The sequence below is a fragment of the Sinocyclocheilus rhinocerous genome, unplaced genomic scaffold (assembly GCF_001515625.1).
Source record: "Sinocyclocheilus rhinocerous isolate Xijiao unplaced genomic scaffold, SAMN03320098_v1.1 scaffold111, whole genome shotgun sequence".
NCBI lineage: Eukaryota > Metazoa > Chordata > Actinopteri > Cypriniformes > Cyprinidae > Sinocyclocheilus > Sinocyclocheilus rhinocerous.
This window is the reverse complement of record NW_015642811.1, coordinates 1,407,267-1,423,680: the sequence shown is the minus strand read 5'-3', so window position 1 is coordinate 1,423,680 and position 16,414 is coordinate 1,407,267. Positions and strand designations below refer to the sequence as shown.

Genomic DNA, 16,414 nt, shown 5'->3' with positions numbered 1-16,414 from the left:
CGCGCTCTCTCTCTCTCTCGCGCTCTCTTTCTCTCTCTCTCTCTCTCTCGCTCGCGCGCGCGCGCGCGCACACGCACACGATGCGCAAAACTCCGCATTTGAACAGTCAATAGCAAATACTTAAACTAATAGCAAAACATACTTACAGTAGCTGATTCAGAAGCGCCAGATTGTCATAGCAAAGGCAGAATGACCTCTTCTCCTAGGTTCACGAAACGGTCGTCCATAAAATGCATTGCTGTTCTGTTGTAAGTAATCTTAAAGATTCCTAAATGCATCTACTTTCGGAAGGCTAAATAAAGTGCTTTTGCTTTCGCCTAGAAACACACAGCGTCTCCTTGACATGGCTGCTTCAACACTAACTGCTGTTCCTGAAACCACGCCTTCTTTCTTTGCGTGATCATTTGGGCGCATTATGCAAATATTTCCACATGGTGATGTAGATATGTGGGGGCGTGTTAGAATGAGCCGTTTTAGGGGGGCGTGGCAGAGTCTTAACTTTGATAAAGAATATCTCTTTGGTTTTGAGACTTTAGTCTTTGCAACTTCAGGGATCTTATCTATGCACAATCAGCTTGTAACACTCCAAAGAGAAAGGAAAACTTGAAATCGCATCATATGACCCCTTTAAAACACTAGGCATCATATACTTGCCAACTTGTAAATGATTACAGAGAAAAACTAAACATCCTACACTAAATGACTGAGGATAACACACTACCACACCTTCAGATTGTTCTGAACACAACAAACTAATGCAGAAACAAACCTCATTGCCAGGAGATGGATGACAAATGAAAACAAAGTGTGTTGTAAAATTGATAAAAAATATCAATCATGTTTGATATCCTTTGAGAGGACGAATTCATAGCCTGATGCAAAAAACACAAAACACTTCTAACTAGTGTCGCAACTAGTGTCAACTTGTACAGTCTGTTAATCGGGGCAATAATCTGAGTAAAAATTGTGCAGTGTATTGCAGCCTTAATTGTGCATATTTGCTTTGAAGGGATATTTCACCCAAAAATCAAAATTTGATGTTTATCTTCTTACCCCCAGGGCATCCAAGATGTAGGTGACTTTGTTTCTTCAGTAGAACACAAATTATGATTTTTAACTTTAACCGTTGCAGTCTATCAGTCGTATAATGCATACGACTGTTCGGTTTCTGGCACAAACCGATCGTTTTGTGTCTTAGGACATCAATGTGTCGTCACGAGCCGCAGGGTTTAATTTGGATTTGTCTGTGCATGTTTTTTTTACTCTCATAGATTTTGTTACCATTGCCATGCATTATACGACTGATAGACTGCAACGGTTAAAGTTAAAAATCATAATTTGTGTTCTACTGAAGAAACAAAGTCACCTACATCTTGGATGCCCTGGGGGTAAGCAGATAAACATCAAATTTTCATTTTTGGGTGAACTATCCCTTTAACTGTTAAGGAGAATAACTGTATTGTTAAAAGTATTAAAGGGATAGTTCACCCAAAATTGAAAACTCTTGTCATTAATTACTCACCCTCGTGTTGTTCCAAACCCGTTCAAGGCCTTTGTTCATCTTTGGAACACAAATTAAGATATTTTTGATGAAATCCAGGAGCTCTCTGACCCTCCAAAGACAGCAAGGGTCCTAACACGATCAAGGTCCAGAAAGGTAGTAAGAACATCCTTAAAATAGTCCATGTGACATCAGTGGTTCAACTGTAATTTCATAAAGCTACGAGAATACGAGAATAACAACTTTATTCAATAATTCTTCAACAATTCTACCTTTCTGGACCTTGATTGTGGTAGGACCCTTGCTGTCTCTGGAGGGTCAGAGAGCTCTTGGATTTAATCAAAAATATCTTAATTTGTGTTCCAAAGATGAACAAAGGCCTTACGGGTTTGGAACGACACGAGGGTGAGTAATTAATGACAGAATTTTCATTTTTGGGTGAACTATCCCTTTAACGTACTAAATCGCATTAAACTTCCATTTTCTCTTTGCTTGTTGTAAAAACACTTGCTCAATTTGTTTCTGGTCAGATTTGACAAAGATGCAACTAATGTTCCTCAATAAACTCCGCCTATATACTATCATCATGTCTCTCCTGCCTCTTGCTCTTCCCTTGCAAAGTTAACTTGGCATCAGTGCAGACTGACTTTCAGACAAAATCTGTTATTTCCAGGAGGAGAAAGAAAACTAGTAACAAACTGGGTCTAACAATATCATAGAACAAAAATGGAAGCTGAAATTGCATCCTGGAAAAAAAAGGCTGGAAGTTTGTCAGTGGTACCTGCGGATGCGCTGTGTTGACTCAGACAGGTTCATGTTGAGCGTTCCCAGCAGCAGGTTGATGTAGTGAATCCAGAGATCAACACTGAGAGGGACTGCCTTCAAACCTCGTTTACACACCTGTCAAGGGACCCAAATACAGCATTACATCTCCGCTGCCATATTATGTACAAATCATCTTTAAATATGACAAAATTACAGAAAAGTGAATACAATAGTATGCCAAGTAATTTTATGTTTTGGGATTGTTCTTGATCTTTTGTATTTGACTGAAATGTCCATCTATGCATGTTCTCACCTCTTCAGCCTTATCGACGTGACCGGCCCGTCTCTCAAGATCCGCAAACTTTTTCCAGTAACCGTAACACAGAGGATACCTCAGCAGAAACGCATTTAGGGCTTGACGGCAAGCTCTCATGTGGCCCTGCAATAAATAATGAAAAATTTAAAACCAACTAACATTTTGGTGCCGCCCAATAACGAAACACTGCAATCTGTTTACAACACATTCACCTCTTGTTCACAATACTGCAGGAGGTCAGTCCAGCTGTTGAAATCTTGAGGATTGTCGCTGGTAAGTTTCCAAAGTCTCTGGAAGTCTGCAGGCATCTCTCCCTCTTCCTCCTCTTCTCCTTCCGCTGTGTAGGGTGTTGTTGGGACGCCTGTGTCCCCTCCATCTGCACCACTCTCCGCTGACTCCTCAACATCTGTCTTGGGAAGGTCTGCAACCTCAGGCTCATAAAGCTCTGTCACTGAAAGCGATGTATTGATTAAACAGACTACGGTTTAATTCACTGTATTGAATTAGGTTATGATGCAGAATATAGGGGTAAGAATAGTTTATCCTAGTCAACTTATATCACAGTTAGTAAAATTTAATCTCGCTTTGGTCTCGCTATAACCTTACTGGACACAAAGTGTTACATATTTTGTTGACGAAAGGTGATTCATTAATTGTCCATTTATAAAGGTTAGTCTGCAACTTAATCCTCGTATTAAATTTAACATAAATGTGTCAAACAACTCTTACGGGATAAAAATGCTCAAGTTTGAATCAGTAAATCAATGGTTATTTAGATCGCTAGCTATTTTATGAAGACGTAATAACTGATGCATAAAGCGTTTAAGAAATGAATACGAAAAACTATTCACACATGCTTAAAAACTCGGTGTTTTATTAGGTAACTTTTAAAAGGAAACCTGAAGGGTTTGTGAGTTCCCCGTTGTTGCCCAGGTCCTCTGTGCCTTCCGCCGCCATTATTGACCACACAACAAATGACGCATGTAAAGTGCGACCCCTGCTCTTTCATTTTACTGTCGCAGTAGATTGTCGATAGCAAGGTAATGTATCATCATACCGCTGCTGTATGATCCATAAAATCTCGAAGAGAAAATTACATTGTTGTAACATTATTGTTACAACTGAGTGAAAGTGACCCATTTTAAATATGTATTTAAAAAAAGAAAAAAACAGCCTGGAGCCACTTTTGACGTAAAACATTTCAAAAGCTATTTCAGTACTATTGCTTAATACCCTTTAATCTCAAGCTGGTACTTTTAAATGGAATAAGCAACTATCATAAAATTGTGTAGTTATGACTTCACAAATCAAAATGTTCTTTTGAATTTTTTCAGGATTGTGCTGCCATAGAGATGAGGCAAAACAAACAAATGCAGTTGGGAATGTACAATATTTTTTATTACCATCTCATTTGAACACTCATTAATCGGAACTGTAGACATTATGTTTTGCCTCACATTTTCAGAGCTTTCAGGGTCACCCTCAAAAATGGAATGAAACAAAGTGGAAAATCAGAGCAGTAGTGTAAGATGGTCAAACGGGAATGTACACAAAGCTCTCCTTCATGAGACATTTACTTCAGTCATTTTCACAAGATATCAACAATTTTATAGTGGATGACAAAATTAACTTCACAAATCATCTTCCCCATCACAGTAGATTAGACTGGAATAATTATAAGTGCCTGACTGTTTCATTCTGCTTTGCTGGATGAAAACATAAATCCTCTACCCACCCCAAAAACAGCATATTCAAGTGCTCTAGAAAACAAAAATGTAAGCAATAAGACAAAATAAACTCACAGATTTAGTGGGTTATTCCCCCTGTAAAACAATCCAAACCCAAGATCCCACATCAAATTAACTAACTAGGCCATAAGCAAATAGAGCTTATTAGTGGTCTCCAGTGAAGAACTTTCAAAACTGAACTCTAAAACCCCTGATGTGCTCATAGTTAAACCATTTTTTAGATCTTTAACATTTTAGACAAACAGAATTGATTTGTGAACCTGTTGTGTGGTCTTATTTTTGAAACTGAGCAAATATATTTGCTCAAGACTAATCTACTTCAGTAATGCCTGGGTTTTCACTGTGCTCATAGGGTTTAAATACGATTAACACTCTTATCTGCTGCCCTGAAATGATTTAAATCCACTGCATGATTCAGTTAATCTGACTTTAATACTACTTTTCACTACACAAAATTAAAAACAAAGCTTTTGACTTTTGAATGACTACTACATTTTAAAATGGAAAGCATTTACTGTCTGACCCTGCCAGTTGGATCCATTTCTTTTTAGCACTGAGAAATATCTCTGACCCACTGCACCACTTGTTCACTTTTGAATTGATGAATTTGTAAGTGCTCGATGTGTTTATGAATTAAGAGTGAGATTTTCAACAGATGAAATTTTCAAGTGATTTTTTAGATCTCGTGTCAACTGGCCCCGGCCGCTGTAGAGATCCAGTGAGCTACTGCAGCAGCAGGGTCCAGTCGGCCCCAGCATTCATCCCAGGTTTACGGAGGGTTAGCACTGACATGGAAGTGTCAAACTCAAAGTCCACAGGGGTTTCTTTACCTGTTCGAGAGAACATGAGAAGATTAGCATGCCATACAAACTGAGACATTGAGGTCATTTCCGCTGTAATACAAGACATTATTTTTCCGATATTACAATATTCAACAGGACTGAATAAATATCTTACCATCCATTTTAAGAAGAACCTTGCTGGGTTTGCTGGCACCCAAAATGAGAACTTTTTCAATCCATGATGATGTTAAGAAATTACAGTCTGGGCACAGGTTGCTGAGATGAAGGAAAGTATATGAGTCAAAATTACTTATTGAATAAAAATATTGAATAAAAGAATTGAATTGACAGAATTGAATAAAAAATGTCTGGACAATGAAGCAGATAAGTAAAGGACAGATTAATATAAATACCTGGAGGTGAGAGCATTGTTGGCAAAAGTGAGGCTCCGATGAATAAATTCTTTCTTTGTATCATAGTTTAAACTATGGCCATCATCAATGTAGAGCTCGCCTTCAGCAAATTTCTAAAAAGTGTGAAAGAAGAGAAAATTTTTTTTTTTTTTTTTTTTTTCCAATTCAATTCAATTATACCATTTGTTTTATTAGTCACCAGAAAGATCTAGTTCTTTACCTTAGGGCTAAGGGCCACATACAAGGTGTATGGGTCATTTTCCATGCAGGCGGAAGACCTTCGAACTCTGTCCTTCCGAGGGATGATAGAGCCACCACGCTGGAACACCGGGATCTTAAAAAAATAACAATTCAAATAAATAAAACTCAAATATAAAACTGTTTTCTTGAACAAGGAGAAACTCTTACAGAGCTTAGAGTGACTGGGATGTAGAGATTCTGTGCACCATTGTGTTTTTGAAAGGTGTGGACATCATACCAAACCTGGAAATAGAAAAAAAAAGAAAACAGTATGAAGCATGAGTTAATCTTAATATAATATTCAACATGTTTATATACATTTGCGTTCATTTTCACATCAAGTACATTTTTGACATGGACGAAAAGAAAACATTTTTAAGCTTTAGTTTATGTCATAGAACAACGAAGCTGGTGGTAGAAAATATTCCTGGGATAAATATACTCATTCTAGCTAGCATTTCCTGAAAGAGAGAGATTTTGATTTCATAAAGTATGTAAGTCAACAGTATCACCTCTCCGGCTCCAGGCAGATAGGCTGTGACTCCACGAGACCCTTCCTCTGTGACTGGGTGAACCAACAAATCGCTGCCTAAACAACAAAAAACAGAGTACATTATAAATTACAGACTGACTGATATTAGACTTGATATTAGAAAAGTTGTTTTTCCAATTTCTCACCAATTAGGAATTCATCATCAATGGTGAAAGTTGCTGTGTCCTTGGGATAATCAACCCAAAGAGGCCTGAGACACGACAGAAAAGAAAAAGTGCACTCATGTAAAATGAAGCAGTACTTATGACTATACAAACAATCTAGTCTGTGTGAAATAATGAACAATATCATAAGCAAGCATTCACAGGGACCTCGCTCACCTCATGACAGGCATTCCGGTCTTATGTGCTTGGTATAACAGCTGGTACCAGTATGGCAGAAGAGCATAACGCTGGCGGATTACCTCCCGGATGAGTGCCGTGTTCTCCGGGCCAAAGAGCCAGGGTTCCCTGCGCGTGGTGTCTAGATGAGCATGAGCACGGAAGAATGGCTGATACGCACCCGTCTGATACCAGCGAACCAGAAGCTCAGTGCTTGGATTCTTAAAAAAGCCACCAACATCAGCTGTATGCAAGATGAGAGAAATGGCATGTAAAGTTGTCCACACACATGTCCACTGCATTATGTCATTCATATAGTAGACCATCCAAATTATACAATTCTCTATCCATTGTGTGTTTGTTATGAAATGTTTTGCCTAGTTTGATTGTGCTTTCAGCTACAAATAAAACCGCAATATTTATTTTACCATGTTAAAATACATTTTCCCCCCAAAATCAGCAAAGAAATAAAAGTTTGTTTGGGTCTAGTTATTACCACCGAGTATACAGATAATTACTGACCTCCACAAAACGAGACGCCCACAAGCCCAAGACTGAGACACATGGGAATAGAAATCTTGAGATGGTCCCACTCAGCTGCATTATCACCAGTCCAAACAGCACCTAATGAAAATATGCAAACCCAAATGTTTTTTTTCACACAACATGTACAATAAAATAATTACGAAGTCTCAAACTTTAATTTCCGTGTGCAAAAACAACCGCATGAATTCACCATATCTCTGAGAACCAGCAAAAAAGGCTCTGGTCAGCACAAAAGGCCTTTCAACTCCACCAGATCGCTGAGTCTGACCTTCGGCAGTGGCCATTTGCTGCATAATAATACAAAGAGAAAATCAAGGAAAAGAAGAGAATAACATTTAATTTGGAAGAATATTTAATGCAGGTGGTAGAGTATAAAATAATAGTAACAATGTTATTGATGTTTGTCCATTCTCTTCAGTTGGTTTTAAAATATTCCACATTTGACCATACATCAGTTCCTCACCACATAAAGTCCATAGATATTGTGGATGTCTCTGTGCTCCCACTTTCCATGCAGTGCATCTTTGTGCATAGTGACCTCAGGCCCATTGAACACAGACGGCTCATTCATGTCATTCCAAGTAAAGAGATTCTCCATCGAACCCTGAAAAGCAACATGTAAAGTTATGACAATAGGATTTGTTTGGCCATTTTCACATTTAACACTGTGTCCTAAACACATGTGAAGTTTCCAAATACAGAGAAATTCTGTTCACACTGAACACAAAACTGCTGCACAGCAAATTTGGAGCGGGTCATTGGACCATTAAGATTTCACAGTGGAATGGAAACTAATGATAGACACAATGTCCTTCACAGTCTTCTGCAGCCTGGTTTACAGATGAGAAATTTAATTCGTTCATATTTTGGTACCAGTATGGCAGAAGAGCATAACGCTGGCGGATTACCTCCCGGATGAGTGCCGTGTTCTCCGGGCCAAAGAGCCAGGGTTCCCTGCGCGTGGTGTCTAGATGAGCATGAGCGCGGAAGAATGGCTGATACGCACCCGTCTGATACCAGCGAACCAGAAGCTCAGTGCTTGGATTCTTAAAAAAGCCACCAACATCAGCTGTATGCAAGATGAGAGAAATGGCATGTAAAGTTGTCCACACACATGTCCACTGCATTATGTCATTCATATAGTAGACCATCCAAATTATACAATTCTCTATCCATTGTGTGTTTGTTATGAAATGTTTTGCCTAGTTTGATTGTGCTTTCAGCTACAAATAAAACCGCAATATTTATTTTACCATGTTAAAATACATTTTCCCCCCAAAATCAGCAAAGAAATAAAAGTTTGTTTGGGTCTAGTTATTACCACCGAGTATACAGATAATTACTGACCTCCACAAAACGAGACGCCCACAAGCCCAAGACTGAGACACATGGGAATAGAAATCTTGAGATGGCCCCACTCAGCTGCATTATCACCAGTCCAAACAGCACCTGATGAAAATATACAAACCCAAATGTTTTTTTCAAACATGTACAATAAAATGATTACGATGTCTCAAACTTTAAGTTCAGTGTGTGAAAACAACCACGTGAATTCACCAAATCTCTGAGAACCAGCAAAAAAGGCTCTGGTCAGCACAAAAGGCCTTTCAACTCCACCAGATCGCTGAGTCTGACCTTCGGCAGTGGCCATTTGCTGCATAATAATACAAAGAGAAAATCAAGGAAAAGAAGAGAATAACATTTAATTTGGAAGAATATTTAATGCAGGTGGTAGAGTATAAAATAATAGTAACAATGTTATTGATGTTTGTCCATTCTCTTCAGTTGGTTTTAAAATATTCCACATTTGACCATACATCAGTTCCTCACCACATAAAGTCCATAGATATTGTGGATGTCTCTGTGCTCCCACTTTCCATGCAGTGCATCTTTGTGCATAGTGACCTCAGGCCCATTGAACACAGACGGCTCATTCATGTCATTCCAAGTAAAGAGATTCTCCATCGAACCCTGAAAAGCAACATGTAAAGTTATGACAATAGGATTTGTTTGGCCATTTTCACATTTAACACTGTGTCCTAAACACATGTGAAGTTTCCAAATACAAAGAAATTCTGTTCACACTGAACACAAAACTGCTGCACAGCAAATTTGGAGCGGGACATTGGACCATTAAGATTTCACAGTGGAATGGAAACTAATGATAGACACAATGTCCTTCACAGTCTTCTGCAGCCTGGTTTACAGATCAGAAATTTAATTCGTTCATATTTTACTTTTTTTTTTCTGAGCGTAAGCACTTTACACTCTCTTTTGAAACAGTCATATGTAGAAGAGAAACGCAGCACAAGACATCAAAGCATCACCACATCCTGCCTGGGCTAGAAGTGGGGAAAAACAGAGGTACAGCTACAACATCTGCTTCAATCATTTATTTATTTGCAATTACTAGAATAATAGAACAAGAAGGAAATCAGTCAAGTTAACACTCTTTTTGGTCAAGAGCATTATGATATAACAGTTTCAGATCCTTCTCCTAGTTTAGGGCTTTCACTATGACAAGATTGAGAACAGAAATTTCTTACCTCATACTGGTCATAGGCGAACATGCTGGACCACCAGGCCCGCATTTCTGGTTTTGTAAAATCTGGGTATCCAGAGTTTCCTGTGATAAGACCAGAGATGCATTTAAACTACAATACATGTAACATTAAGCATCTTAACACAAACACCACATATGTTTTTAATTAAGTGAAAATATTTAATTTATGGTTCAAAAGATTTGGGTCCGTTTTTTTTAAAAGAAATTAATACTTTTACTCCATAAGGATGCATTCAATTGATCAAAAGTGAGAGTAAAGACTTTTACATTGTTACAAAAGAATTCGATTTCAAATAAACGCTGTTCTTTTATACTTTTCTATTCATCAAAGAATGTCGCAAAAATATTAAGCAGCACAACTACATTTCAAAACAAACTTCCCACCTGGCCAGCACCAGCCTTCATAATTCCTGCCATCTTTGTTCTTAACATAGAAGTCTTTAGAAGTAATCTCGTTGTGGATCTTGTAGCCACTATCAACCCTGATGTGGGGGTCTACTATAGCCACCATCTGTTCAAAACAAGATTATCATCACAAAATAATCCCTATGGAATGTTTAGAAGAAAATAATACCATACTGTAGCTCTACAACAACTGTGGCTGACCTTGCGTCTCTTGTCCATTAGGCCCTGAAGCATCTCTTTAGGCTGAGGGAACTTGTGGGGATCCCAGGTGAAGTAGCGCTTGCCATCTGCATGCTCAATATCAAGCCATATGAAATCATAAGGGATGTCATGTTGGTCAAAGCCTTGGTCCACTGACTTCACATCTTCCTGGTCATTATAATTCCAGCGGCACTGGTGATAGCCCAGACTGGCGAGGGGAGGGAAAGACTGGGTGCCTAGAAAGTGAAAAAAGCCCCATAATATTTCTGACTCATGCCTGAAGATGGTTTAGTGTAGTTTAGAGGTCATAGGTGACATTTACCTGTGAGAGAGGCGTATTGTGAGAAGACATCTGATGGTTTGGGCCCAAGCATGATGAAGACATCGATGATACCGCTCTCAGAGATCCAACGGACGTCCGTCTGTGGTTTCTCACTTGAGCCTTGAACAAAGTCTAGCATCTTACCAAAGACAGTCTGAAAGAAAGAGAATAGTAACAATGACGTTATGAGTTAAAGTTTTAAAATACACAAGAGATTATAATATAGAGAAGCCTAGTGACGTCTTACCTTTCCCGCTGTATTAGAACTGATGTCTACCCAGGTCTCAGCTGCATTAAGCCAGAAAATACCCATGGTCCTCTGTGTGTTATGAGCTAACATGACAGGTATGGATCCATATAAGGCCATAGGGTTATAGAGCTCATACTGAAACACATCTAGGTTATACAGCCTGTATGGATCACCACCACTAGAAAAAGAAGAAAAAAAACCTTGCTTACCGATTTCATAGGAGGTGTATTTCGATTTCTGTGTATTAAGATGTATACTCACTCTGTGGTTTTGAGTTTTAAGTCATCAGCATGCTCTGGAATACCGTACACATGTTCTACACCAGGCAAGGAGAAGTCTAAACTTATCGATGTGGGGCCTAAAGAAAATATTGAAAAATAAATATTAACATTTAATTATTGTGTGATATTGTGTAATAAAAATTTAAGTCCATCTCTGATAGCCTTGAGGCCATCAATATGCTCTAATATGCTACAGTGTACTCTAAAATGTTAACTACATTAACTGTATACACTACGGTTCGAAAGTTTGGGGACAGTAAGATTGTTTTTGATTTTTTAAAGAAATCAATACTCTTATGCTGCAAGGATGCATCAAATTGATCAAATGTGACAATGACATTTATAATGTTGGAACAAATTTATATTACAAATAAATACTGTTCTTTTTAATGATTTATTCAGTCCTATCCCAGTTTCCACAAAAATATTATAGCACAACTGTTTTCAATTGTTCAGTGACAATAAGCAGCATATCAGAATGATTTCTGAAGGATCATGTGACACTGAAGACTGGTGTAATGGCTGCCGAAAATTCAGCTTTGCCATCACAGGAAGAAATTACATTTAAAAATATATTACAATTATTTTAAATTGTGTTCACAATATTACAGTTTTACTGTATTTTTGATCAAATAGTGTAGATACTTCTTTAGTGTAAATACTTTTTTCAAAAACAAACAAAAAAACTAGTGTACACATTTGAAATTTGCAGTCTTTCTCTTCTGGAAAATCAGATAAAAAATATTGAAAACCTGTATAGCACTACACAGGTTTTTGTCCAATCAAATGCTGTCTATAACAATGTAATCATTTATGACTGTGATGCAATCAAACTAAAGCTTATTGGCTACTAAAAAAAAAGGAATAAACCCTTCAAGATGTTTTCGGTTTCAGTAGAAAACACGTGAACACCAATTTAAAAACTGCACTCGTCAAGTGATTTCATGGAAATGTAACTGACATAGAAACATACCATTCGGTTTGGTATCTGTGTGAGATTTAAACGTCTCTTCCCACAGTCCATCTTCCTCTTTATCACTCTCTCCATCCTCATCCTATTGTGTGGGGGGAAAAAATTAGTTTTATTCTTGGTTTCAGATCTCAATGTGATGATTATCAGGTCACACTTCTTTAGTTACTATAGTACTTTCACACATATCAGTGTTGCATAACCGCTACATAAAGCTGCTAAACCAGATCAGGTACAGCAACCGGACATGTTGGTTTTAACTGAAGACGTGGCAAGATGACACTGAATCAGGTTGTAGTATTATTTACCTGAGCACACCCACAAATGCACAACAACAGCTACTGACCTTCTCGCCTTCATCTTGCTGTTGATCTCCATCTACACTCTCTTTAACCTCAGCACCATCTGGTTGTGCTTGCCTTTGATAACACACCCAACATACAGACAAAAGAGAGAATAACAATAGTAAGACTTAAGTAGTAAATGGTTTGCATTCATCACTGACATTTACAAAATCCTCTCCACTCTGCAGCAAACTATCCTATACTTTGTTCTGCATATGGGAGAGGACAGGGAATTATTTCAACCTAAGCACATGTTGAATACCACTTTTGGGGTGAACTATCCTTTTAAATCCTTGTAGTAATAGCATTTTTTTTTCAACTACACTACTGTTCAAAAGTTGTGGATCAATAAGAAATTAATGCTTTTAATACTTGTTTCTGAGGATCATGTGACACTGAAGACTGGAGGAATGGCTGCTGAAACCATCACAGGAATAAATTGCATTTGAAATTATATTACAATAGAAAAAGGTTATTTTAAATTGTAATAATATTTCACAATATTACAGATTTTTCTTTATTTTTAATTAAATAAATGCAGCCTTGGTGAGCATAAAAACAAATCAGCAAAAACATTAAAAACCTTATCAACCCAAACTTTTGAACAGTAGTGTATAGGTATTTTTCTCAGCTTCCAAATAAAGTCCATTTTAGGAGAGAAAAACTCAATACTCACGTGTCCTTGTGAAGACGCAGGTGCTCAAAGGCCAGCAGGCCACGAGAGTTGAGGGATAGCAGCACCTCTGGCCCCTGCATGATGTCCAGCCTAAATGGACGGGCACTAACAATCAACCTCTGGTTCTTTGCTCCCAGAGACAACACAACGCCATTATCATCCTTGGACAACACTGAGAGACTGGAGAAAGAGAGATACAGAGAGAGAAACAAAGACAGACAGGGGAATCAGATGCAAAAAAAGGCAGCAGAAACGAGCTGAAGTTACTCAGAGGAACACAATAAATCATGCATGTGTTCGACTGCTCTCTGAATGTCATTGTGCACTCTCAGATCAGAGACACACTCACGGCTCAGTAGGAGGCTCTGCTATGAGTACGTCTGGCACCTCAAAGCGCGGCCTCAGAGGTTTCAACTCATTTATTTTCACCCGCGTCATATTCCCCTGCAGTCTGTACAGCTCCAACAGCAAGTGCACCTGCAAACAGCAGTAGAGTGATCATCCAAATCATCCAAAATCCTGGCCTTTGAGCAGGGACATAATCCCAGAACATGTAACAAGAAGGGCAGACTAACTTCCTCTCTGATTTGGCCATAAATGGGACCAGATAAACCACTGAATATCAAGAAATTCAGCAGATCTTTTAACAAGGAGATAAAAAAAAATATACAGTTTTCAGAGGTATCAGTTAAAGGAGGGCATGAAACAGACCTTGTTGTTGTCATTGATGAGCTGGAGGGTCAGTCGGGAGTCACTGAGCTCCAAGGTTTCCAGAAGAGCTCGGTATGGAGACTGACCCGGCTTGAGCGCCCGTTGACGTCTACGTACAAACAGAGACAAAAATCATTGCATCTCTGCGGCCTTTGTTTCCAGAAGAGCTCGGTATGGAGACTGACCCGGCTTGAGCGCCCGCTGACGTCTACGTACAAACAGAGACAAAAATCATTGCATCTCTGCGGCCTTTGCAGATGCAAGTCAAGAACTCTCTCAACTACCAAAACAGAGTATACGGTGGATAACTTCAATTTTACATATGTCAGAATAATACAATAATAACTTTGTTATCTTTCACAGGATTTTTTAACATGAAAATCCTAGTTGCACACTGCACAGCTCATCTATAACGTAGTGATTAACAGTATAACTCTGACATACTTGCAGAAAGCACTCTGATCACAGGTTTTAAAGTTTCCCCGATCCACAGCAAAGGTGCTGCTGAAAAACAGAGACACACAGACCACAGACAGCAGCCCCATCCTAAAAAAAAAAGTACAAGAGCAGAAAGTTTGAAGTAAAATAAGCTACTGCATTTGATCATGTTTGAGTAATGAATGGGCAGGGTGGAGTAACAATAGTGCTATGTTCACTTCCTTATTTTATGAGATAAGAGCCATGATTTAACAGCTTTTTATATTTACATAGTGAGCTATTTTTTATATTTGAAAAAAAAAAAAAGTTTAACACCTTGCACGTGACACAATCTGGTGTCATTCATTCAAAAAGCAGCTGGGATGGCATTAGATGCATGTAAAAACAACGGCATAATTCAAAAAGCTGTATTTTCTCAATGAAAGTATTATTGTGTATACTCGTTCGCTCCATAAAGCTTAACTTCCCTTAATTAAAACATACCGGTTAATTTTGGTCTCAACTATATGCTGGATAAAATAATCTGTAAACTCTTCAGATTTTATCTAGCATTGCACACCGATCAATCAACTACAATCTCGACCCCCGAATTGCATTTAAAAAAAAATAAAAAATAAATATCAACGCCAGGATGATATGGAAAAAAAGCTGCAATGCATGCGCAAATAATCAATGCGATATAAAAGATACCCGTGTGTACTACTTTACATCAACCATAAAGCTGTATAAAGACATCAATGTCTTATGAATTAAAAGATGACTCGTCAAAAGGCCAGCGATGGCTCAGTCACGCATTCACATCTACTATTTGCTTCCTCGTTCAACACCTGCAGCAGCTTTACATCCCAACTCTCACACGAGCTGCCCGTCGGTTAGCTTAAAATAAAGACAGAGGAAATTTTTTACAAATCCATAACGACAAATTTATATGATAGCTTAAAGTCTTTGTTTTACCTTTCAATGGCGATAACCGCCATCTTGGACACACAGCATTAAGCCCAGCCTCCCGGAGGTTGGTTGGTTAGCGTGTTTGCAGGAACATTATTGGGTAACAACCGAATCCCTACAGGCCGCACTTACCATGGAAACCAACCCATCTGACATGTATGCTTGTGTACTCGAGATTATTGTGTGATGAAACTACATTATATTACAGATAGGCAGGGATCATTCAGCACAGCTGTGGTTCGTTTCATGTTGATTTGATGATGAAAATTAGACATTGACCTACACTAAATTCTCTGAATTTTTATCTTCTATGATAACATGTTGTGATAGCCTTGTCATCCTAGGCGATTTTAATATTCATATCTGTTGTCCGGATAGGCCCCTAGTTAATTTTCTAACTGTGTTGGACACTTTTAACCTTACTCATTCAGTAGTGGGCTTTACTCACGTACAAAGCGTACACTGGACTTGGTTTTGTCTTGGGGTATTCTGGTGTGTGAGTTGGCTGTAGAAAACATTGGGCTCTCAGATCATTATTTTATTACTTTTAATATGGTTTTCTGTATGATCACTCAAGGCAGTGAGTCAGCAGGTCGTCGTGTAGGGCCCATTAAAGGGATACTCCACCCCAAAATGAAAATGTTGTCATTGATCACTTACCCCCATGCCGTTCCAAACCCATAAAAGCTTTGTTTCTACGTGTATTTACGCTTTGATTTGAACGAAAACAGCGCATCCATGTGGTTGATTCATGTTTCCGTGATTCATGCTTTTATTTCATCCAGATTGGATTATTGCAACTCGTTATATTTAGGGTTGTCTAAGAATCTGCTCTCACGGCTGCAGCTAGACTGTTGACTGGCACAAGGAAGTGGTCCAGCATTTATCCAGTGCTGGCTTCGCTGCACTGGCTTCCTGTTGATTTTAGAGTCCAATATAAAGTTTTGGTAATGGTTTTTAAAGGTTTGCATGGCCTTGCTCCAGAGTACATTTCAAGTCTGTTACAGCAGCACGGTGTTGCTAGACCTCTAAGATCATCACAGTCTGCTTTTGCATGTTCCCAGATCACGGTTGAAAAAGGTGATCGAGCCTTCTCTGTGGCAGCCCCACGTCTTTGGAAT

At 38.6% G+C, this 16,414-nt stretch overlaps 2 protein-coding genes across 5 annotated transcripts in view; both read right to left on the bottom strand.

The window, feature by feature from the left end:
* The window catches only part of LOC107756494 (pre-mRNA-processing factor 39-like), a 10,833-nt gene extending 7,278 nt beyond the window's left edge, over positions 1 to 3,555 (bottom strand). For all 4 annotated transcript variants that reach the window (XM_016573641.1, XM_016573642.1, XM_016573644.1 and 1 more), the window contains exons 1-4: positions 3,482 to 3,555; positions 2,795 to 3,033; positions 2,580 to 2,705; positions 2,283 to 2,401 (exon numbers count right to left, since the gene is read on the bottom strand). In XM_016573641.1, coding sequence (XP_016429127.1) covers positions 2,283 to 2,401; positions 2,580 to 2,705; positions 2,795 to 3,033; positions 3,482 to 3,539 — 542 coding nt within the window. In that variant the 5' untranslated portion in view covers positions 3,540 to 3,555. The remainder of the gene's footprint in view (positions 1 to 2,282; positions 2,402 to 2,579; positions 2,706 to 2,794; positions 3,034 to 3,481) is intronic.
* Positions 3,556 to 4,643: 1,088 nt separating this feature from the next.
* Positions 4,644 to 15,420, bottom strand: LOC107756491 (neutral alpha-glucosidase AB-like). The gene is made up of 24 exons (XM_016573638.1): positions 15,300 to 15,420; positions 14,352 to 14,453; positions 13,908 to 14,016; positions 13,546 to 13,673; positions 13,197 to 13,376; positions 12,523 to 12,595; positions 12,180 to 12,261; positions 11,187 to 11,283; positions 10,923 to 11,103; positions 10,676 to 10,829; positions 10,354 to 10,589; positions 10,132 to 10,258; positions 9,731 to 9,810; positions 9,015 to 9,155; positions 8,742 to 8,838; positions 7,161 to 7,262; positions 6,639 to 6,882; positions 6,444 to 6,508; positions 6,278 to 6,354; positions 5,934 to 6,008; positions 5,746 to 5,859; positions 5,526 to 5,638; positions 5,288 to 5,388; positions 4,644 to 5,160 (listed from the first exon to the last, which is right to left on the bottom strand). The coding sequence occupies exons 1-24, from the start codon at positions 15,320 to 15,322 to the stop codon at positions 5,054 to 5,056; spliced, it is 2,808 nt and encodes a 935-aa protein (XP_016429124.1). The 5' UTR covers positions 15,323 to 15,420; the 3' UTR covers positions 4,644 to 5,053.
* Between the last annotated feature and the right edge of the window lie 994 nt (positions 15,421 to 16,414).

What these genes read in the sequence shown, in the direction of transcription:
- LOC107756491 (XM_016573638.1), bottom strand. Translation starts at nt 15,322, where the DNA reads ATGGCGGTTATCGCCATTGAAAG. An exon ending in AGCAAGATGAAGGCGAGAAG is followed by an intron (nt 12,262 to 12,522) that starts GTCAGTAGCTGT and finishes CCCACACAATAG; the next exon opens with GATGAGGATGGAGAGAGTGA. An exon ending in ATATCTATGGACTTTATGTG is followed by an intron (nt 8,839 to 9,014) that starts GTGAGGAACTGA and finishes ATTATTATGCAG; the next exon opens with CAAATGGCCACTGCCGAAGG.